This window comes from Pseudonaja textilis, chromosome 1 (genome assembly GCF_049901715.1).
Source record: "Pseudonaja textilis isolate UNSWEBS1 chromosome 1, rPseTex1.2, whole genome shotgun sequence".
Taxonomy (NCBI): Eukaryota; Metazoa; Chordata; class Lepidosauria; order Squamata; family Elapidae; genus Pseudonaja; species Pseudonaja textilis.
In genome coordinates, this window is record NC_141990.1 from 255,048,202 (window position 1) to 255,071,195 (window position 22,994).

General features: G+C 39.0%; 2 protein-coding genes across 4 annotated transcripts in view; one reads left to right on the forward strand and one right to left on the reverse strand.

The window, feature by feature from the left end:
• Nucleotides 1–9,372, reverse strand: part of ABTB2 (ankyrin repeat and BTB domain containing 2) — a 146,615-nt gene extending 137,243 nt beyond the window's left edge. Inside the window, exon 1 of one of the 2 annotated variants that reach the window (XM_087921331.1) lies at nt 7,872–9,372. In XM_087921331.1, the coding sequence (XP_087777457.1) occupies nt 7,872–8,763 (892 nt within the window). In that variant the 5' untranslated portion in view covers nt 8,764–9,372. The remainder of the gene's footprint in view (nt 1–7,871) is intronic. The other variant, XM_087921330.1, reaches the window with a different exon arrangement.
• Nucleotides 9,373–9,539: 167 nt separating this feature from the next.
• Nucleotides 9,540–22,994, forward strand: part of LOC113440565 (catalase) — a 42,106-nt gene continuing 28,651 nt past the window's right edge. Inside the window, exon 1 of one of the 2 annotated variants that reach the window (XM_026707019.2) lies at nt 9,540–9,691. In XM_026707019.2, the coding sequence (XP_026562804.1) occupies nt 9,668–9,691 (24 nt within the window). In that variant the 5' untranslated portion in view covers nt 9,540–9,667. The remainder of the gene's footprint in view (nt 9,692–22,994) is intronic. The other variant, XM_087921333.1, reaches the window with a different exon arrangement.

The window sequence follows — 22,994 nt, forward strand, 5'->3', positions numbered from 1 at the left end:
GTACTGATGCTAGAACTTGATTCCAGTGTAGTCATTATTTTTCAGTTAAAATAACATTTGTTTTCAAGTCTCTTCCAGTAGCTTTTTAAAAAGCATCTACATCCCTCATATCAAAATACATTCAGAAAGTACAAAACACATTGATGTATTATAACACTTTAAAACTATCCACCACTGCAACTATAAAACTGTTATTTTATAAAATAACAGTTGTAATAAAGTTATTATATTAATTTTATCATGTAATAAAGTTATTATATTAGTTTTATCAGATGATAATATTCATCAGTTGGTTAAGAGACCAAGTTATAAGAACTCAGTTAAGAACCATCATATGGCTTTTCATGGGTAAATAATGCTGTCTTTTTGTTTGTGTGATGTCCATACAAACCTACAAACTTCTCTGTGTAACATTTCCTTAAAAAGCTTCTTAATGGGTAATGGTACAATTATATTTAACAGATTCTCACAAGCACAAAAGCTTGAACTTGAACATGGTTTGTCAAATCAGATTTTCAAAACTCTAGCATATTTTGCAGATTTATTTATTCATCCAATATTGTCCATTGAATTTTTCCCCCCTACATCTCCATTCAAAACATTCTGAGCTTCCCCCAAAAGATTCCAATGTCCTCTACAGAGCATCTCTTTTCTTATAAATTAGAATTGTGAAATTAACAAGTATGCTTTTACCAATTGTTCACAGCTTCTTTTATAAAGATTTTAAACACAGTCAACCATTTTTTTCAATAAAAAGAATATGGAAATGATTAATTAAAACAATATGTGGCATCTCCTGTAGTCTTTACAGAAATAATGCATCTCTTGTAAGATGTAAATGATTCAGAAATATTCAGCATCTTATACACCCAAGTAGCTGTTAGGCTGAATGCCAAATCCAACATTCCACAGCCTGAAATGCAACATTCCTTTATGCAGCACTCTTTAAATAATGATGTAACCAGAACTTGCATTATATAGAACAATATGGAAACAAATTCTGCTTTGCAGTATTTCTGCATTCAAACAACTAGAGGTAATCTACTAAAGTGATGATCATTAATAATTAATTCTATTTACTTATCACTTTTTGCCTAATCCGTGGATTAATACATCCTTATTATATACTTCTATAAAAATATTCTTCTTATGTCCCAAAGATGCTTTTTTTCAAGAGGCAACTGGACTTTCTGGTTTTTCTTTGAAGATGTTTTGCTTCTCATCCAAAAAGCTTCTTCAGCTCTGACTGGATGGGGTGGGGGGTGGAATTTGATACTTCTTGCTTTACAATTCCTTCCATTCCCCACCATCCAGTCAGAACTGAAGATTTCTAGGATGTGAAGCGAAACATCTTCAAAGAAAAACCAGAAAGTCCAGTTGCCTCTTGAAAAAAGCATCTTTGGGACAACCATGACCTGGATGACTGAGAATATCTACAAATATTCTTATTATGCTTCTTCCAGTAGTGCTTCACTGATCTTGAGAATAGTAAGAAAGACCATGAGAGTTCATCACTAGGAGGTTCCAGAACTATAAACTAGACTGAGAAGTTAAAAAATATTCCCAGAAATCAGCAGTTGCAAATGATTTCTGTATTGCCCAAAACTCAACAGACACACATATATATCAATACATGTCATACTTCGGAATCAAGCACAACTTTTTAAAGTATTCACAACATGGCAAAGAGTGTAACAAGTATTTGTGTTACAGTCTCATGTTTTGGACTGTACTATCTTTACTGATTTCATTAATTCCTCAAACCATTCAGACATTTGTTTAGATTAAGGACAATTGATAAAGAAGTAAGTGTATGGTTCCAGTCTTCTAAGCATGCATCTACACAACTAAATGTATTCTTTTTTAAAGGAATTGATTGATCCAGATTTTAGAATCTCAAATTTTATTTTAGGAAGTCCACCTAAAGCTAGATACCATTAAATGCTACTGAACCTTTTAAGTGCTTCACATTCATGATTTTCTGGCAACTTATTTTCCCTTTGGGCGAGATTAATCAGCATTATTATTCCTGGGAGATAGGAAAGAATGGCTGATGACCACCTACCTTGTGAAGTCATACCTAAATTGAATCATGGCTAAAGCAACTTTAGGATATCAATGTAATCTTCACCAAGGGCAATAAATGCAGTTACTCTCCTGGCAACTTTTAGGCCTGTTTTTGGCCTTTAAATTAAGGCGTAAAGTTACACCAACAGCCAGGATTTATTTTAAGATATTTACCTGAGACTTGAGAGTAGCAGAAGGCTTGTATTAATTATTGAAGATTTCCCCAGTGATTCTAAGCAGTGACAATTAGTGCAAAGTATACAGTTTAGAAAAATGCCGAGCCAGCAATCTTTTTTCATCCAAAGAATAGATATCTCTACAACATCCAAAAGAAGTTTATATTTTTTAAGATAATAACTTTTCCACTTACATATAATTTACATTTTGAAAAACTTGAGAAACCATGCAAAAACCACTCAGTTTTTCTTCCTTTTACAAACAACAATCTATCCCCCCCCCCAAATCTATAGTAGCTTTTATTGAAAAGTGTCACCATTAAAAAAAATATGGCAGGGCCAAATTTCATGTTGTGTAAAGTGCTATTTTCTAGTATTGTTGGTCTAAAGCAGGGGTGTCAAACTCGATTTCATTGAGGGCCTCATCAGGGTTGTATTTGACCTCAGGGGCATGGCCAGCTCAATGTCACTTATGTTTGGGGTGCCTGTGGCAGCCCAAGAGATCTGCCAGTGAAAACGGGCTCCCAAGCTCTGTTTTTAGCTGAGACAGCTTCCTGTAACCCTCTACCAGTGAAAACAGAGCTTGGGAGGGCTGCCCGTTGCCCTCATATGCTCCATTTTTAGCTGTTGATGGCCTCCTGCAACCCTCTGCCAGCGAAAATGGAACTCAAGAGGACCGCTTGTGGCCCTCCCGAGCTCCATTTTTGCTGTCAGAGACACCACGGGCAGTCCACTGTTTCCAGGGCAGCCCCGCAGGCCAGAACTAAGCTCCCTATGAGCTGGAGCCGGCCTCCAGGCTTTTAATTTGACACCCCTGGTCTAAAGAGTCTCCTTAGGTTAGAGCAGTGGTTCTCAACCTTCTTAATGCCGTGATCCTTTAATACAGTTCCTCATGTTGTGGTGACCCCCAACCATAAAATTATGGCTCAGGTCCTAAAACCATCAAAAATATATGTTTTCCGATGGTATTAGGCGACCCCTGTGAAAGGGTCATTCGACCCCCAAAGGGGCTGCGATCCACAGGTTGAGAACCACTGGGTTAGAGTATCTTTCTGGTTAATGTTATCATTCAAAATCCAGAATATTTCTCTTCAAAAGATCTGGAATTAATAAATGAAGCAACAGGTCACTTCTAGAAATTTTCTTAGAACCAGTCATTCAAGTTTCAGAGATCTCTTCTTCTGAGATAAACTATCAGAAAAATCACTATCACACAGTATTGGATACAGGTAGCAGATGATAAAAACTGGCTTGGATGAAATGATTGACCATCTAAGAAATACCTGAATCTTTACTCTTCAAATCGAAAGTACAGAATTTGTATATCTTGAAACAAATTTTATTCCTGCTATGAGAATTTGAATCTACTTAACCATCCAGTATTGTTGCTACCTTATCTTTGAAAGAATAAATTAATTTCTACTGAAAAATCAAGCTCCATTTTTTCCCAATTAAGTAACACTTGCTCAGTTTCATTTTGCAAAGTTCAAATAATCAAGTGCACTGCACAGACTCCGTGTCTTGCATTCCATGTTCCTTGTTAACACAATAAATACATTTCTAAAACTAAATTAAATGCACATGTGGGCACAGGAAGTCAGAATTTATATATAAATAAATATATTTGATAGAATGATCTAAAAAAGCATATAACACTGTGAAATGAAACCCATCCTTTGCATGACAAATCAAAGCTTTGTATCCAATTCATGATTGTAACACAGTTACTTCACATTTTGAATCCTTATAAATATTTCTTTTCATATCTCCTTAACTTTTCATATAATACAAGCCTCTGTCTGTTCAGTTTGGTCATTTAGAAAGAAATCTTTTTCTTAGACTATTTTCTAAATCTTGATTAGTGAGACACTCCAGCTACTTTAAGCTGTGCACCAACAGCACCATGTAGCAATGGAATAACGATACTTCTGTTTATTCACTGCTTTTATTCCCAATAAAGTGGACTGTAAAAAGAAAGGGGTGATATAAAAGTTTGTGTAGGTAATAAAAATATTAAAAAATGGTACATTTCCAATAGATAATAAGTTTAATTTTGAAAAGTGTCTGGCATAAGCTGACCTCAGGAAGAAAATAACCTAAGACTTGGGGAGTTTCCAATTCAAGACCAATCATTTGTAGAGAATGAGGGTGAAAATACTGCATTCCAACCAGACTGGAATGTAATGGAAGCAGATTAAAGCAAGAGTTCTCAACTGTTGTGACCAGTGACCACTTAAAATGAATTTGTACAACCTCCAATAAAAGTAATGATTTGAGTGTGGCTAGGATTGGACAAAAATCAATCCACCTATTTTTTACATCTTTCTGAATTAAATAAATCAATCTTAAAAACGTGCAACTTTATAAAAGAGACTTAGTTTTACATAATTCCCGACATCTGCTTTTGCACAGAGTCAGAAAGAAAAATTAGCTTCTCGTAAACTGCTGTAACTTGCAAAACTTGGGCAAGGGTTGGTTTTGGAATTCACTTCCCTGCACAGCCTCAGTGAGACAGTAACCACAGACCATCTTTTCTTTCCCAATCCAGTCTTTTCCTTCCTTCCAGCAGCCTTTCCATCTTTGCCTTCCATTGCAATTCCCTCTGCATAGGGGAGCATCAAATCACATGGTAATAGCTTTGCTGTCAAGCTTAATTTATCAGAGGCGGATTGTCAGATCCAGGACTGCCACTTCTAACTTCAAAACATACAATTTAAGAACAAGAAGTGAAACAAATTACTAAAGTTGATGGGGAAAGTCAACAGATTGAAGCTTTCAATAATAGCAGCTATTCAAAACCACAATAACAGAAACTCAAGAGAATATGTACTGCAGGTAAAACAAGGTCAAATTATGTCCATTACTGTTCAGCATGGCTAAAAATGGCATCAAGAAAACTGTTAGAGCAAAAAAGAGATTTCCTAGCTAAACAAGAATTTTAAAAAAGGGATGTAAACTTGTTTGAAATAAAGAAAGGCAGAAGGAAAACAGAAAGAGAAACATGTCGTATATTTCTGCTTTCCTTAGGCATCTAGTGAGACTAACAGGATCTTGTGTGATCCAGGAGGACCCTTCCATTCTTTTGCTAGCGAAGGACAGAAGCTGATTGGGGCTAAATTCCTCTGTAGCACTATTATTTTGTGAATGGGAATTGTCAACAGGCTGAGCTTTTTCTCACAGCCAATATATGGTGTCATATGCTTATGACAACCCAGCCTTAAATGAAAGACCTTAGTCATTTCCTGCTTTAAAGTTACTTATCAACTTGTGTAATCAAAATAAAACAACTGTAATTGGCATAACGTATCAGCACCCTAGGTGAAACTGATGCAATACAGCACTAGTGACACCAAGGTGAAACCAGACAGTTCTCTGTTTAATTTTAACATTTTTCCTTACTATTTCCAGGAACATTTCTTTAATATTATCATCACACTCCCAGGAACTTAGACAGAATGTAACATTAGGGATGGGTGAGAGAGTTGAAAGACTGACTGTGAGTCAGACATGATATAGTGAGTTCCATAAAGTTCAGGCAGCTACACCTTATCTACCAGCTGGTAGCAATATACAGCCAATTAGAATCTTCTAGAGTGGGTGGCTCTAATAAAAGTTATGACATACAGAAATAAATATTATGAGAAAAAGACACTCAGCAAATTGCTGTTATATTCTGAGTAGGGATGAGAGGAATCCCCATCTCAAAAATGACGTATTTAGGTTTTTATCCAGCTAAAGTTACTTATGTTTAAGATTTAGTACACAGAGAATGTAAATGAGATGGCAACCTATGCCTGTCCTGAACCACTTTGGATTGTAGGTTGAGTATTCAGGTAAAAAATAAAGGAAAAATAGTGTTGTCGCTGCTCTTGTTATTTTCCAAAAGATCCCTTGGAAAAGAGTTGTGCTATGAGAATCTTCAGAATCAGGAAGTGATGAGAGGACACAATTGTGGTGAGGAAAACAAAAGGAAGGAGTATTGTGTAAAATCTGTAATAATTGTACCAGAACCTTTAAACTAGCTTTCAAAGATAATAGAAGATGCTGTCCAATTGCTGTAATGAAGTAAGACACAGCTGCCTGTCATCTGGCTTCTGTATATGGAACTGAAAAGGAAACTTGTTCAGAAACTCTTGTGTTAAGAAAGCAGGATCTTCCCGAATCAAAAGAATGAATTAGCTCTGACCAGCTTAAGCCCCACCATTTGTTCAACAGGACTTTCCCATGAGTAACCTTGACTGAAACAAAGCCTTTGGCATACTGGTGAAAAATGTGTGACCCATCTTGGCTTAAAAACAAAGAGCGATTAATACAAAAGTGTGAAGAATACAAAAAAAATCACTTTGTAACCTGCTTTTAGAAGCCAGCCTTTGCTTCTGTAATATCATCCTCATTATTTCAATCATATTCCATGATGTATTGGTACTCCTCAACTTATTTAGTGACGGCTCACAATCAAAAATGGCACTGAAAAGAACAAACAACTGGTCCTTGCACCTGTGATTATCCTAGCATCACCATAGTTGTGTGATCAAAATTCAGGTGCTTGGCAACAAGCATGTCTTTACAATTATTGCAGCACTCTGTGGTCAAGGGCATTTGTGACCTTCCCACCCATCTTCCAAGCAAATTCAATGAGGGAAGCTGGATTCGCTAAATGACCCTGTAATTCATTTAAAAAGCTACAGTAATTCATTTAACAACCTTGGCAAGAAAGTTCATAAAATTGGGCAACTCACTTAACTGCCTCACTTAGCAACAGAATTTCTATTCCATATTGTGGTCATAAGTCAAGGATTATCTGGGTAATTAACAACATTAATTAATTACATATACTATTTGAACTGATTGATTCTACCTAGCATTTACTTTCCTTAGTTGACCTGGTCTTATTTTATTTTCACTCTCCATTAATTAGCACATCTCATTCTGTTTTTGAGATTCTGGCCAGCATATACTAACTACATGGATTACCTTCAAAGACTTAAATATTCTGTATGGTATAGCTTGGACGTCACCATAGTTTGAATGGCTTAACAGACTGCAGTTCTGTCTAAACGTATTCCCAAACGTCTAAAGAAAGTGCGACTAAACTTTTAAGTGCATTTGTTTGGGATATTGCAATTTCACTGTAAGTAGTACTTTTAGAAACCATTCAGATCATTATTTGTGGGGTCCTTGATGCTCTTTGAACTTGGTTGTTTTCTTGCAGACATTTCATTACTCAAATAGGTAACATCATCAGTGCTGGATCTCACAGCTCAACCCTGAGCTACCAATATTTTCTTCCATTGGTAGTTTTTTTTTTTTAAGCTGAGCACGAAGCAGCATCACTTAGAACTATATTATTTTGCTTTTGTCCCCAATCGTTACCATTTGCGTCTTTCGCAGACCTACACACTACTTTAGCATCCCCATCAAGAAGGGCAGTACCTCTGAAACATAGGCCACCAAGACACTTCCCCAAGCGGTATGATCAATCTGCAGCAAATTTCTGTCGCCCGAGTCTCACAATAGCTCAGAGCCAGATGTTAAAAACACGCAAAACGAGTCTTCACAGCTCAAGAAAAAAACCCATTTCGCCCAGCAGGGCCAGAAGGCACTTGCGCGCCCACCACCGCTCCTTACCGTTGGCGTTCTTCCCGCAGATGAGATGCTCGTAGGGCTGCAGGACGCCCCAAAGCTCCGCGTCGTTGTTGATCACCGCCTCGAGAACTTCGGAGGAGACCTCACTCCCCGCCCCGTCTCCGTCTGGGGTTTGGCTGGCCAGGACCCGTCCCTTGATCTCCTCCACCAGGTTCTCCATGCAGGAGGCAAGCGCGATGGCCGCGTACTCGTGGATCCGAACCGAGATCCGGGTGTCCACCATCCACCTGAAAAAGCGCCCGACGGAGAAGGTGAGGCCACAGCGGGCCGATTTGCCTTTCCTCAAGCCGTCGCCGGCGCTCATGCTGTACAGCGAAAGGGCTTTGACGGTGGCCAGGACGCAACTCTCCGACAGGGACCAACTCTGGATCAGCTTGATGGCGCTCTGGATCTCGAAGCGGGTGCACTTGGCGTGCATGACGCTCAGGCGTTGCGCTTCCCGAGAGATCCGGATCAGCGGCCTCCGGAGGAGCATCGACAGCCTCCTCGCGGCTTCTGGGCTGAAGCCCCCTCCTCCTCCTCTTCCTCCCTTGGTCCCCTCTTTCTCTTGCCCCTTCCTCAGGATCTTCTCCACGTCTTCCTCGCTCCAAGGGAATTCCTCCAGGTCGGGCAGTTTGGCGCATTTGGCGAAGATGTCGGCAACTTCGGGATCCTCCGGCAGGACTGGGTTGACGGTATCCCAGCTGTTGTTCCGGCTGTTCATGGAGCCCGAGTAGTACCACCAGTTGCCCCGGGCTTGAGACGAGGCCAAGGCTTGACTGTTGGACTTGCAGGACGAGAGGCTGAGGGACCTGCAGGAGTCCCCTGCCCCATACCCGGAGTCCAAGGTGAGGTCTTCCAGGGTCTTCAAAGGCGAGCTATATAGCCCAGCCATGGGGGGGGAGGGGGGAACAAACAAACAAACAACAAACAAATGACCTCGGCGGTCCCCTCCTCCGAGGCACCGCCGCTGCCGAGTCCCTCCCCTCGCGCGGTTTGGCGAAGGCGACCGAAGGGCTTAGGCGTCGAGATGCGAGTCCGGTTGGGGCTGGAGCTCCCGCGTTGCCTTCAGGTTTTCACGCCTGCCAGCTGTCTCCATTCCACGGGCCGAGTGAGATCATTTCTTCTCCGGCTTGGGTGGAAAAAATCTTGGGCCAGCGGATGCGGAGGATCCAGCAGAGCTCTGAGGAGGGCTAATGCCTACCGCCTAATTGGTGGAAGTGGGGGCGCGGGGGGGAGGCGGGAGGGGGAAAGAGTCCTCCAGAATCAATTCAGAAGACGAGACACGCGGAGGGAACGAGAGGAAACCCAAAGCAGCCCAGAACGGACGCTGACGCTGCTGCTGCTGCTGCTGCTGCTGTGGAGGCGCCTGCTGCTGCTGCTGCCTGCCTGCCGGGGTTTCCCCGCTCCGCGCGCGCGCGCTCCCCCTCCCTCCCCAACGTCCCACCCCAATAGACACTTCGCAGAAGCTTTGCGAGAAGTTCTCTCTTCGCTGCTCTCTTCTGGCTCACGCCGATTGGGAGGCGACATGCAAATGACCCGACGGGATGCCCGCCAATCAGGAGCTCCGGGAGAGCCCGGGGTGGGCGTGGCCGACCGCTGAAATGCGAGCTGTGGGCAACCTCCAAGCCTACGTCAACCTTCAGGGGCGGGCGGGGAGTGGGCGGAACCAGGAAGGCGGGGCTGCAAAAACAAGTCAGAAGTCGCGGAGAGGGTGGGGCAAGCTGGGCGAGCGGAGGTGACAAGAGAAAGGAGCCATTGCGAGCGATTTGGAGGAAAAAAAGAGCCGCGTGGGCACCATGAGCCGAGCCAGAAAAGTAGAGGTAACCTTACCGAGGGAGGCTGGAGATTTCCTAGGGCCGATCTCTGGCCTTTTGCAGATGTACGTCTAACTTTCCCGCCCGTGGGTGACTGCCAGCACCAGCGGCGAACCGAGACCTGCTTCCTAGGAAAGGGGGCTGCAGATGCAAACTTTTGCTGGCTTGTGCAAACTTTGAATGGGGATTTATTTAATAAGCAGCAACCTCCAAAAGGGGTCTCTCTCTCTCTGTGTGTTTTGTAAGGCTCCAACAAATCTTATATTGTGTTGTTGGAATAGCGCCCTTTATAAAGTCTATACTGCTTAAAATGCACATTTTGAATGGAAATTATTAAATGCATTCTCAAGAGGATTTCAAAACTCCTTTACGTCTGTCTGTCTGCCTTTCCGGAGGACATTCTCAGTAATGAAGGTGAAAACTGATTGAGAGCTTTGCGATTCCCACCCCCACCCCCGCCCCCATGTGTAAAGGAGATTGGTAAGAAAATAAAACAAGATGAAATGTGCCTGTCAATATAGATTTTGTAATTGCATTACAGAGGATCCTACAAATGTTTAAGTCTTCAACAATCTTGCAATAACCTCAATAGTTCGGAAAGGGTACATTATAAAGCCCTAGGTTGGGGGCAAAGAAGGGAAAGTGGAGTTTTTGCAAATGTTACAAAATATCATAAGTTATTGGCCATAAAGTAAGGTATGGGAACTTATGGTCCACCAGATATTGTCAAACTATTGTTCCCAGAAGCTTGGACATGGTGTTCTTGCAATTTTGTTTCAAAGTGACAGCAGGCAAAGTACTGCCTAAAGCTTTTCTTACGGAATCACCATTTTCAATTCACATATTTTATATAAGGGCCTAGACATTTATTTATTAACTTTATTTGCCACTCATTTCATTGCAAAATGACTCTGATGATGTGATAAATAGAAAAACATGATTATTATTTCACGAACAAAGATCTGGTAATGGGAGAGACAGAACAGGGCAATAGTAGTTTTCCACATGTAGATGGGAAAATGTTGTAGCATTAAGTCAGTTGTCCCAGTCTGTTTTGTATTGTGTGCTGGTTGTAGAGCTAGTTTTGTACATTTTCTTGTCTTCCAAGTCTTCTCTGGGAATAGAAAAATCCAATAAACATAGTGCTTATGGCCCTGTTAGACTTCTCTGCAGTCTTCTTACAGACATTCTTTTGACTCATAATTTGGAAAAAAGGAATTAATTAGAGTGAAATTGTGCCAATTTAAACTAAGGCAGATAATCTATAGCTTATTTCTTCTCCTTTTGAAGAAACAACATTGAGAAGAAATAAATAAACTGATGAGGATTTCAGCAGGCTAAAGAAATTACAGTCAACAAAATTCTGCAAAGTTTTTTGTTGGGTTGTGAAACTGTGAAAATTAGGAGATAGGTTAGAAATTGTCTTTGAAAAAGTTATGTTAACTGGAAACTTTTATATTCTTTTGTGAAATTGACCAGCAGAAACCAAGATTTCCAATTCTAGCAAATAAAGCTGCAGTTGGTTTGATTTGTGCTACTAGATATATTTAAATAAGCACATGTATGTCTAGATGCCTACTTAATGGTTTAACCAAAAAAGGGGGATTAACTACTGTTTGGGTTCATACATGATAAACTATGGCTTATTTTTAAACAAGATTCAATATATTCCAATCAGGCAAAACTGCAGGCCAAAAGGAAATCACCCATAGTATATGAATTCAACCTTACATAGAGTCCCTAAGTTTTAAAGATTTTTTTTAAAATATCTTTTTAATGTGGACTGGTAATTAAAATTTTCATTTCTCACTTGTAATAGAATAATAAAGAGTTAGCAGCAGAGCCAAAGAACACTTCGTTATTTTATGAGGTTTAAATAATTATTTTGAGGACTTAATAGGGTTGTATTGAATTTATAATCTACAGTGCTAAAAAGAAACCTCATTCAAAATAATTTTCTCTCTAGTCAGATTGCATAAACTTTTACAAGTGAAGGCTTGCACAGGTTATAGTCTTCTTCAAGTTGAAACCATTAAATAGATGTGTCTAGGCATATGCAAACTTATTTAAGTATATCTGCAGGACTAATCAAATCAACTGCAGGTTTATTTAATTACTATAGAGGATTGTCTGTCTTTTCTTAGCAGTAGTACAGCTGAGGTTTGCCTTTACTTTTTCCACATAGTTTTTTCAATATCTACTCTTATTTCCATTACTGGGATTTTTGGTCTCAGATCTTTTTATTGCTTAACTGCAGAGTCCTGCCAAGATTGGCTAGGTGCTGCAGGAGATTAACAGATTAACAGAATTGGAAGGAACCTTGTAGGTCATCTAGTCCAGCCCCCACACCCAAGCAGGACATCCTACACCATTTCTGACAGATGGCAGTCCAGTCTTTTCTTGAAAGCTTCCAGTATGAAGCTCCCACAACTTCTGAGGGCAAGCTGTTCCATTGGTTGATTGCTCTCACTGTCAGAAAATTTCTCCTTATTTCCAGGTTAAATCTCTCTGTTCAGTTTCCATCCATTATTCCTTGTCCGGCATTCAGGTGCTTTGGAAAATAGCTTGACCCCTTCCTCTTTGTGACAGCTCCTCAAACACTGGAACACTGCTATTATGTCCTCACCTGATCCTTCTCTTCACTAGACTAGCCATGCACAGTTCCTGCGGCTGTTAATCGTATGTTTTAGTCTCCAGTCCCCTAACCATCCTGGTTGCTCTTCTCTGCACTTTTTCTAGATCCTCAACGTCTTTTTATAGTGTGATGACCAAAACTGGATGCAGTACTCTAGGTGTGGTCTTACTGAGGCTTTATAGAGTGGTATTAAATACTATAAGGCTTTATAGATGGCGAATTCAAGTCCCACATTAGGTACAAAGTCAGCTGTGGGACCTAGGGCCAGTTGCTGAACTAGTCTAGGCAGCTACCAGGAGTCAATAATATCTTGATGGTGACCCCTCCCCTCCCTTTAAGTCAGTTCAGTTAATAAAACATGTTGAAATCTGACAAAGGTCTTTGTACGGGAGGATGTATATTTTTTACCCTGAATGATGAACTAGTTATGAAATAAAAATGCCTGGTTTCTTTTATTCTTTCTGTATGTAGGCTATTTTAAAAAAAAAAGCATTGGCTCTCTCTGTAGGTACTTTTTATTGTAACTTGCTGCAATAATTATTTATGTAACAGTGCCATCTTATGGTAAGACTGGAATCACTGAACCTTTGGATAGATCTTCAGATCTTGTAAATAAGCCAGCCATACCACTACTGATAGTACAACAAATTATAGTTTAAAAACTTGGTTTGGCGGGATTTGTAAACTCAATATTGCATATATATTTTTTATCTATTGTACAGGTAGTCCTCAACTTAACGACTGGTTGTTTAAGGACAGATTGCAACCATGATGTCCACATCCATAAAGCAATTCCAGGCATTGTAAAACATCACAGCTGCCCTCCCTGGGTCACATCAATGCATTTAGAATGCTTGACAACCTGCTCACGTTTACAACCAGTTGTTCTTAATTGCCCTGCAATTATGTGACTGTGATTTGCAATCTTCTCTGCCATCTTCTGCAGAAAGTCAATGGGTGTGTGGGTGTGTGTGGGTGTGTGTCAGAGGAGGCTGCAAACAGAGGAGACAGAAGGTTGCCACCCTGAAGAAATGGATCTCAAATCTGGCAAAAACAGCTATGAATCTGGCAGAGCTTTTTAGAACATAGGCTTTACTAGTGTTAGTAAAGAGGAGAAAACACTAGCCATTCAATGACATTTTTCTTACAATAGTTTGGAAAGAGCCTTCCAAACCATCGCCAAGAATGGCGCCTGAGTGCAGAATGGAGTGAGGCGATGGAATGGTAAGTGAACCTAGGCAATGGCAGAACATGTTCTGACCCAAACCTTGTTCCAAGGAAACAAGCATGAAACAGAGGTAACAGCAAAACCTTTTAATGATCCTTTACAAATTCCATTCCTTCACGGTTAAAAGGCTGTTTCAAACTAATTGTCTCTGATAAGAAGGACCCTTGCCAAGGTTGTGCAAGGATGCCAAGAACTCTTGATAAAGTTACTAAGAAATATTTCAAATACAAAGAGTCTCCAAATACCAACCAAGATACTCTGAACGTTCACCAGGCTTGAGTACAAAAACTTTGCTTCCTGCAAAGAACTCCAGTTTCTCAGCTGGCTTTTGTCTCTTATGGGAGGGGCCATTACCTTGCAGCCTTACTCCTGAGTCGCCCGTGCTGCTGCAGCTGCTCTTTCCTTCGAGCAGCTCTGCGCGCGCGCGCACTGGGCACAGGCTCCTCGGGGACCTCTTCATCACCGCTGCCAGCCTCCACAATCTCCGAAGGCAGCATTCTACTCCCTGATGGTCCTGGCCCCATCCCTGCATCACACGCAGGCCCCTCATCTGAGTCCTCACTCTCCGAGACCTCAGCCGTCCGCACCTGCTGCCAGCGAACCACAACAGAGCAGGGAGAGGGTTTGCACACTAGCGGACCTAGTTAACTGATGCCTACCAGTCCAGGGCAAGTTTCCACCTGTTGTGTGATGTGGTCACATGGGTCCTTTGCCTAATGACCGCAATGATTTACAACAAAGAGTTTGGGCTCAATTCTGGTTGCAAATCGAGAATACACATTTAAATAAGTCTCTTATCTTAATATTTGGCTAAGAAACAAGCTATACTGTAATTAAACTAATAAAAGGTAATACAAAAGACAAGAGAAAGTTGATAGCATAAGGCCCTCTACAGACTTTAGGTAATTTGTCCCAAAGGTAAATAATTTGTAGATCAACTGTTCAACTACAATGTAGAACTTAATTACTGTCTTTTTTTAAAAAAAGTCTGGATTTTGAGAATATTCCTAAAACTAATACTGTATATTTACTTTGATGCATGCAGCACATTCCTAGAGCTCTGCTAATTTCTTAAATTATAATTGGATAAATTTGGTTTATTAATATCTATATTCCAAGAATATATAGAGATTTGGTATCTCAAAATCAGTCAATGAAATGGTCAAAGTCTTGTTCAGGTAAAGAAGTCTTTTACCCATGTTTGAAGATGCTAAAGAATCTTCAGTGTATAATTAAAGAATAGCCTTCCCTTAATGACTGCCCTATTTTGTAACTGTTTAAAGATAAAACATCGCTGGAAAGGTAACTTTATGCCTACTTTCTTCCTCAGAAAAACAGTTTATCATTAAAGTTGCATGCTTCCCAACTACTCAAAACACATTTACAGAGTTACAGATGGAAAACCATTCTACAAGCAGTTTCTTCTTCCGATAGGCACCATTTATTTTGTTTAATTTACATTGCCACCTATTCGCCCATGGCAACTCAAGGCAGCTTACACAATGTAAAACCATATTTAAAACAAAAAATAAAAATAAGGAACAATAAAAGCTAAGAAAAAGAATCAAATTAATAAAGTACAGTAGAACAAAATCTGGAAAAAATAAATAAAAAATAAAAATAAAAATCACTCCCCAACTCCCACCCTCTGCTCCAAGGACAACAGATCACCGTAGCAATTTAATTAATTAATTTTAATTCATTTAATGCAATTCTTACACTTATAAAAAGGCAAGTTAATGTAAAATCTTTTGTTATCCATCCATTATTTAAAGTTCTGTGATGAGATTAACAAATGCAAAGAGATCTAAACTATTTTCTGGTTGTTTCTCATTTCTTTGCTTAAAAAGAGATACAGGGTAATAAGATGAACCAGTTCAGGACTGTGATGGCAGTGCCTTAATCCTATTGCTTTGTCATTTTCTTTCTGACTGTCACTCAAAATAATGCTCAAAATAATATTCCAAATATAAATGCTGTCAATCAATAGGGAAATTCCATCACAGTAGCTTTTCACTAGAGGAAAAATATGACAACAGGGCTTTGATGATAACAAACAGGTTAGCTTCAGTAATCAAAACAGAAAATAATTACTCTGAATATTATAGGGAATGCTGGAGAATGATGATTCCTACCTACCACCATTTTGACTGAAAATAAAGGTGGCACTCAATGAAGTAGAAGAAATGTTTTGAAGGAATGGAGGACAAATGAAGCATGCCTTTGTTGTTTTTCCTGATTGCCTGGGCTCACCTCATCCCACTGTCCAGGTCTGCTTCCAAAGCTGCCACACTTGAAGATTTAAGAGCAGAGTGACACTCATCTGGATGTCATAGTGCATATCTATTAGAAGTGAGCTTCCCTAGGCTTCTAGCATTCCATAGTGTCTCTGCTTCGACTGTAAGTAGACTCTGTTGAACAGACCAAGATCAGAGGCTGATGCAGCATGGTGCAGCCTTTCACATTGCTAGAGGCACCTTTCTTAGTCACACACTACTTGGGCTCTGTCTTGGAATTTCTGTATAGGGTAGTTATGGTGGCCAACTTCATAGAGCATTTATGCTCGCATTTGCTATTGAACAAATGGGATATCCAGCCAGCATGGAAAATGCCAGCTTCGAAGGGGTAGGTAGGGGAGGAGAAAGGGAAAAGAGAGAGGAAAGTTGGATTAAAGAGAGCCAGTTTGATCTGGTGGCTAAGGCACCAGGATTGAAAGTGGAAGACTATGAGTTCTCATCCCACTTTAGCCATGAAAGCCAGCTTGGTGACCTTGGGCCAGTCATTTTCTCTTAGCCCAACTCACCTTACATCTACTTGTAGTGAGCTGCCCTAGGCTTCTAGCATTCCATAGTGTCTCTGCTTTGTGGAATAATAAGGGCTATAAAGGATCCAGGTACAGAGCAGTAGAAAACTTTAGTAACTAGTTGAATTATTGAATAACCAAAGGGATAGACATAGACAGCAAGTGGATTTGAGGGACCATATTCCTGCTTAGATCAGTGCTCTGAATAGGAACCACACTTCTGGAGTTGGGGGACTTAGGCAGCAGCCCACCGTAGGGTGTTTGAAGAGCTGTCACAAATTCCATAGGCAGGTTTTGATAACACCAGGAGACTGGGCTGAAATGCAGAAGGACAAATTGTATATCATTGGATTCTTGGTGTTCTCTGAGCATGGTTGTTTTCCTGCAGACATTTTGTTATCAATGAATGCATGGGAGGATGAGGTTTGCTGCTTGTTTATATATCTGGCATTCATACAGAGAAATAATTCCTTGTTGGAAAACCTATGTGCATTCTACTTGACCTAGGAGTTCAGAGGACAAAGCTACTATCATAGAAGATGGAAGAGCATGGATATTATAAAGGTGATGGACTGTGAATGTCTGTTTGGGTCACGGGGTCAGTTGGAAAATCTGGGAATCTTGCATGTATAGATAGTGTCCACCTTGCTGCATAGCAAGTCCTGACCTCATCTCCTAAAATTTATCCTGGGGCAGTTAGTAAATCCTGGCTTTAAGTGCTGAGGGATTGCAACTGTCACGCCTTGAAAGATAGCTATAGAAGAATTTAGTAATTTATGACTTGTTTTACAATATAACCTTTGGCCTGCTGCATGCAGGGATCTACTTCAGATCTAATATTCAGTTCCAAACATTAATAAGTGGTCTAGAATTGGGAGGCCACAAAGCTAGCCATGCCACATCCCTCCTTGATTATTCTGAAACTCGTTGCTGTCAAAGGGCTGTGTACAACAGAAGGGCCAATTAAGATATATACTGCTTCTAGAGTGGGAGGTGGGAATGCTGCTTGGTTAACTGAGGACCCGAGGAACTTCTGGAGGTGAAGTAACAAAAGAGATTCCTGAAAGTCACTGAAAAAGATTAGAAGTAAGTTGGATTAGACAGGGGTAAGCCTCATGTTGATGCTTACATCATGGCAATAATGGCATCGAAACAGGCTCATTGTGTATGATGTTTCTATGTTAGAGTAATACCCCCTCCCCCTTAAGATATGGGAGATAGGAAGATTTTACCAAGGAACAAGCTGAGATCTTGGGACAACATTATGCAAATAAAATAGCTCAAATTTACCCTGACTCTATATTGATGGGCTCGGAGAAGGTGATTGGGCTGACATCTTGTGATATTTGCTAGAATTAACTCCTTCCAATTTGTGGACTTCAGAGAAATGAACAGGGTAATATCTGTGAGAAGTTTGGCTACTGTAGCCCAAACACCAACTGGAAATTCAAAAAGAATATAAGGGGCTGAATCTTGGGGGTTGTCAGTACCTGTCTTTGTAAGACAGTTATGCCTATTGCTTTGAAGGAGGTGGTGGTGTCCCCTCTCCTGAAGAGATTCTCCCTGGAACCAGTAATTATTGATAACTTTTGCCCTGTTTTAAACCTTCCCTTTTTAGGAAAAATGTGCTTCAACTGAATTCTGTTGTAGAGGAAGCTAATTTTTTAGATCATATTCAATTGGTTTGAAATCTGGGCATAAGAGGCAAACTATCTTGACTGCCCTAGGAGGGGCCCTGAATCAAAATACAAATAGGTGGGAATAAAGCCTCAACATTATTAGCCTCTTTGCTCTTTCATTCATCAATATTGGAATCTTTCCTGTGAGTCTGGAAGTCAGAGATGCTTCATTTCACTTGATAATAGTGGGAGAGGAAAGGTGGAGGGGCAATTTATGAATTGTGGAGAGACTGACTTTGAAGATGTCCCTTTGAAGATGTAATGGTACAGAATGCATTAGTGATGGGAGAGAGCTTCCAGTGATATATAACAGTGGTATTATGAAACTGCATGGATTGCCATGGGCTTCTGATTGTAACTATAAAGTCCTTTATGACCAGGCATCCAAGTTTCTGCAGGGTTGCCTGCTTCAGGCAAAAACTGACCTCTCCAAGCTCTGTGAATTCAAGACAAAATTATTATTAACAGTACAGGTGAGTCCATTTTAAATGATCATTCCAACTTAATACAGTTATTACAACTAAATTGTACATGAGATGTTCCCCTAAAACATAGAAATCAGGTTTTCTGTTCACAAAATTGCTTTGAATCAGATTGCCTCAGAGCTAAGAAAGCCTTGATAACATTTTTCCACAACTGATAAGAAGGCCATTTTTCTGTATTCTACTAACGATTTATTACAGCAGAAAAGGCAATGCAAAGAATTACTGCATAAGAAAAGGGAAGCAACCCAGACCCTCTGGCAACACTTGATAGCTGCAGCTCAGGTTTGGAACTCCTCACAATTTTGGCACCTTATAATATTACAGCTAACAAATCACCTTACTAGCTCATCATTTATCATTCCAGATGATGTTTGGGAGGTACACCAGAAGTGTTATTAAAGCAGGTTCTGACCAGTTCTGAAGAACTGGTAGTGGGAAAATTGAGTAGTTCGGAGAACCAGCAAATACCATCTCTGACTGGAGATTTTACAGTATCCTTCCCCTGCCACACCTACCAAGCCACGCCCACAGAACCAGTAGTAAAAAAAAATTGAATCCCACCACTGAGATACACTTTCATTCTTTATATGGACAAAAGAAGAAGGAAAATAAAATCAACATCATTAAAGTGTTGACACACTTTAAAAAAGGGATTTAACCAACATGTTTATGTTTACCATAAAGTGAATATATGTTTCTCCAGTTCCATTGGTGAAACAACTTTTTCAGCTGTTGAAAAACATTTATTCTATAAAACTTAATTCCAGTGGTGAAAATGAGGTGTGTTTACAACTTTGCTAATAAAATGAATGAATCCATTGTCAAATGATCTATTCAAACAAAATGAATGCTTAGATAAAACAGTAAAATAATGTTAGAAGTTAACTCATTTTCAAAGGTAGCATAAATTGAGAAGTAGCTATTTAGCCATTGAGGTCGATCTTAATTCAGGAATGCAAAGTGAAGCATCCTGACAAATAGATTCTCAAATCAGCTTTTAAGAATCTGTCATAACGTATTAATTTCTTAGGAAATATTCCTGATATGCAACTTGAAGAATGAGGAATTCAATGAATAATTTAATTTTCCAGCAGATGGCATTTAATACACAAGAAAGGCACATTATATTCTACATTTGCAAATATTTAGTAGCAAGTAATTCAGTGGTATCATTTTCCTTGCCTTCCTATTATTAGCACTATAGGGTAATATTTGAATATGATAGTTTCCTTGTGAAAATATAGTATCCAATAAGTGATTTAAAAATGAATTACTATTGCTGGCTTGTTACAAATAGGAACTTAGGCCAAATGCACTCCCTGGTAAAAGATGTTGCTAACCTCTAGATCAGGGTTGTCAAACTCGCAGCCCGCAGGCCAGATAGATCACATGGTGGCCACACCCACACCCAGTTTAGCAAAGGGGAAAAAAGTTGTGATACATAATGATGCCGCGATGAGAGTTTGACACTCTTGCTTTAGATATAGTGCCAACTTTCAATCACTCATCCAACATGAGCACTTGTTCCTATGATCTGGTTTGGTTTAATACCTGTAAGTTTGTTAACCTGGTTTTAGAAAAACAATATGGTTTAAAGTTGTGAATGTGATTTTGAATTATATACCAAAAGTTTGGATTTTATTGATACAGAAAGAAGGGTGGAGTTATTAAGCATGGGATACAGAAAAAAAAAGTGCCACTCAAGTTTTTCAACGTTGAATTGATTGGATGCTTGTTCCCTACTCGGAAGTATGTGTTTGTGTGTGTCTGTTTTTTCCCCTTATTTATTTTTTAGCATTCCTCATTATTTCTTTCTATACACCAAAAAAAAAAAAAGTTCAACATTCTCATGTTGGTTCTCCAGATAATATAGATTGTCACTGACTTTCAAATAAGCAGTAAAGTTTTCAATTGAAACCTGTTTTCTTTTTTCCCGTCCTGTTGCAAAAGCTAGCTCAATTGGCTTGACTTCTAAATCAGAAAGCATTAGGTAGATCTAATTATTGGAGTGTCTGTTAGAGTCATAAGTGGGAAATAATTTTGTGTGTATTAAGTAGAGAATGCAAGGGAGAATGTGTCATTCATAGTGTAGCAAGGTTTGGTCTTCCACCATAATTTACTATTGGCTTCTGTCTACAATTTATTCAAGGTAGCATTTTCCATATGCTGATAACTCCTAGAAGAATTAATATGGTTTTAAGTTGTGGAAGCAAGTAAGTATCTGAAGCCATGATTTCCAATATTTTTGTAGTTTATATTTCCATGTCATTTCATTCATAATAGATAAGACTGCAATACCAGCCTTAAACATGTAATGGTTTAAAAGAAAGCAGCTAGACATACACTGCTAAGTTCTTACTTTCATATTAGTGGATTCCTCGTAGAGCTTCATTTTTTTGTAATTTTATTGAAAATTACAATTAGAAGATATAAAAACTAATGCAAAAGTACAAAAAAGAATAAAAAGTGTAGAAAAGAAATAAAAAGTTTACAAAAAAGTAATTTTCCCCTCATTACAAATATATGATCAATTCTTAAAATATAACAAATATACTCTTCATCCCGTATCTCACCTGTGAAAAATTTATGATCAACTCTTAAAATATAACAAATATACTCTTCATCCCATATCTCACCTGTTAATTAAAATATAAAAACCTCATAATTTGTTCTTTATTAGCAAAAGTTCAGAAATATTTATTTTAACCATGATGAAATAAATTCTATATTTGTAAAGGAAAGTGTGGATGACAGAGGGAAGAGATACTGTCCAGGAAACAATCGGACAAAAAAAGGCAGGAGTTCCCAAAGGCTTAAAAGTCAGAGGAAGAAATTTAGGAAAAACCCTTCCTAATTGACCAGACTGTTGAAAACAGTAGCAGGAAGTTTGTACTGTCACACTTGCAAAATTCTGTTAACGTAGCCTTGAAATAAAGTAGAATTAGTTCATCTAATTGTATTTTCTGTTCACCCGGTGGGCTGACAATATTCCTTTCCTTTCCGCAAATTCGTAAAGCGTTCCATATTTTTTTAGGGTTAGGGTTAGGGTTAAAAATTTAAACATTTGCTTTTCCTATCTCATGTTAGGATGAATATTCAATACGAAGCAACCATTCCACGTTGTGACTGGGAGGTCAATTAAGGAAACAATGTATTAAGGGAAAAACCCTATGTGCTAGTACTGTTTACTATCAAGTCTTGAAGGTAGTGGTTTTTTTTTATCTCCTTTATACAGACTGCATTCTGAGTCAGTTATGAATGTGCTTGATTAAAAATTCAGTCAGAAGTCAAAAAAAAAGCCTAGCATGAACATGCCATAAAATAAAACTGCTGTAATCAGAAGCAACCTGTTATTGAAGAACAGATATTTGTAATAGATAGCAAGAGTTGGCAAGGAGTCATCTAGAATGACTTGCAGTAAACCTTGTTACTTCACCCTGGCTTCAGGCAATTTGAGATGTGTGGAGTATAGTTGTAGGTTTGCTTTCTGATTGTGAATTGGCACACTCAAACTAGAGCATTCTCATGTTATCATAGCCTATTGCGAATGTAGTCTGATCAACTCAAAATAGGGAGGAACAAAGACTTTTAGGACTCAATCCTAGCATCAGGAAAATAAGCAACTAAACAGAAAAGTTTATTAATGATTGAACTTTATTTTAGGGTAATAATAATACAGATTGCTTCCTGAAATACTAGATTTTCCAGAAAGAGACTCTCTTTCAAGATTTCTTATTTACCACCATTTGGATTTTTATTTAAGAAATAAGCACTTTGCCCTGAACTACATGAACTCCTAGTAATTTTATCTAATATAATTCTACAAATAGTAAATCCAGGACTTTCTGGATTTACTATTTGTAGTAAATCACGTTCTGATAACTTCATGGATATAATCCCTGTAGTTTCCTTGATAATAATTCTGTAAAAAATTGTAATTGCTTTCAAGATTTCCCAGTCTAGCTTACTGATAGTGACACATCAAAATACTAACCAATCTCCCTTCCCTTCCCGTCCCCTCTTTGGCTGGGTATGTCTAGAGACTGGGTGTAATAAGACTTCTCTGGCTCAAGCTCAATTTATGAGATTTGCAAGCATAGTAGCAAATGTAATGGGCTCTCAATGCTATTAAAATAACAATACATGAAAAATAAAAGTTATACCTTTTATTTTATGGTAGATATAAGCAAGTTTATTAAAGGCCAATGTAAGTGTCAGGAACAAGTATATCTACGTTTTGTTAGCATAGTGAGTCTGTTTCTAATTATAATCTTATGAAAGAGATTATTCTATAATTAGATAAAGAAACTATGTCTCAATAGTAGAGCATGTAGTTTGTATGGAAAAGATTAATATCTGATGAGGATGACAACTGCTGGATGATTTTTGTGAAATATTTACCACAGAAAACATATTTCAGTCTGAGATAAAAGGAAATGATAGATGTGTACTAATATTTGATTGGTTGATTATGTGTCA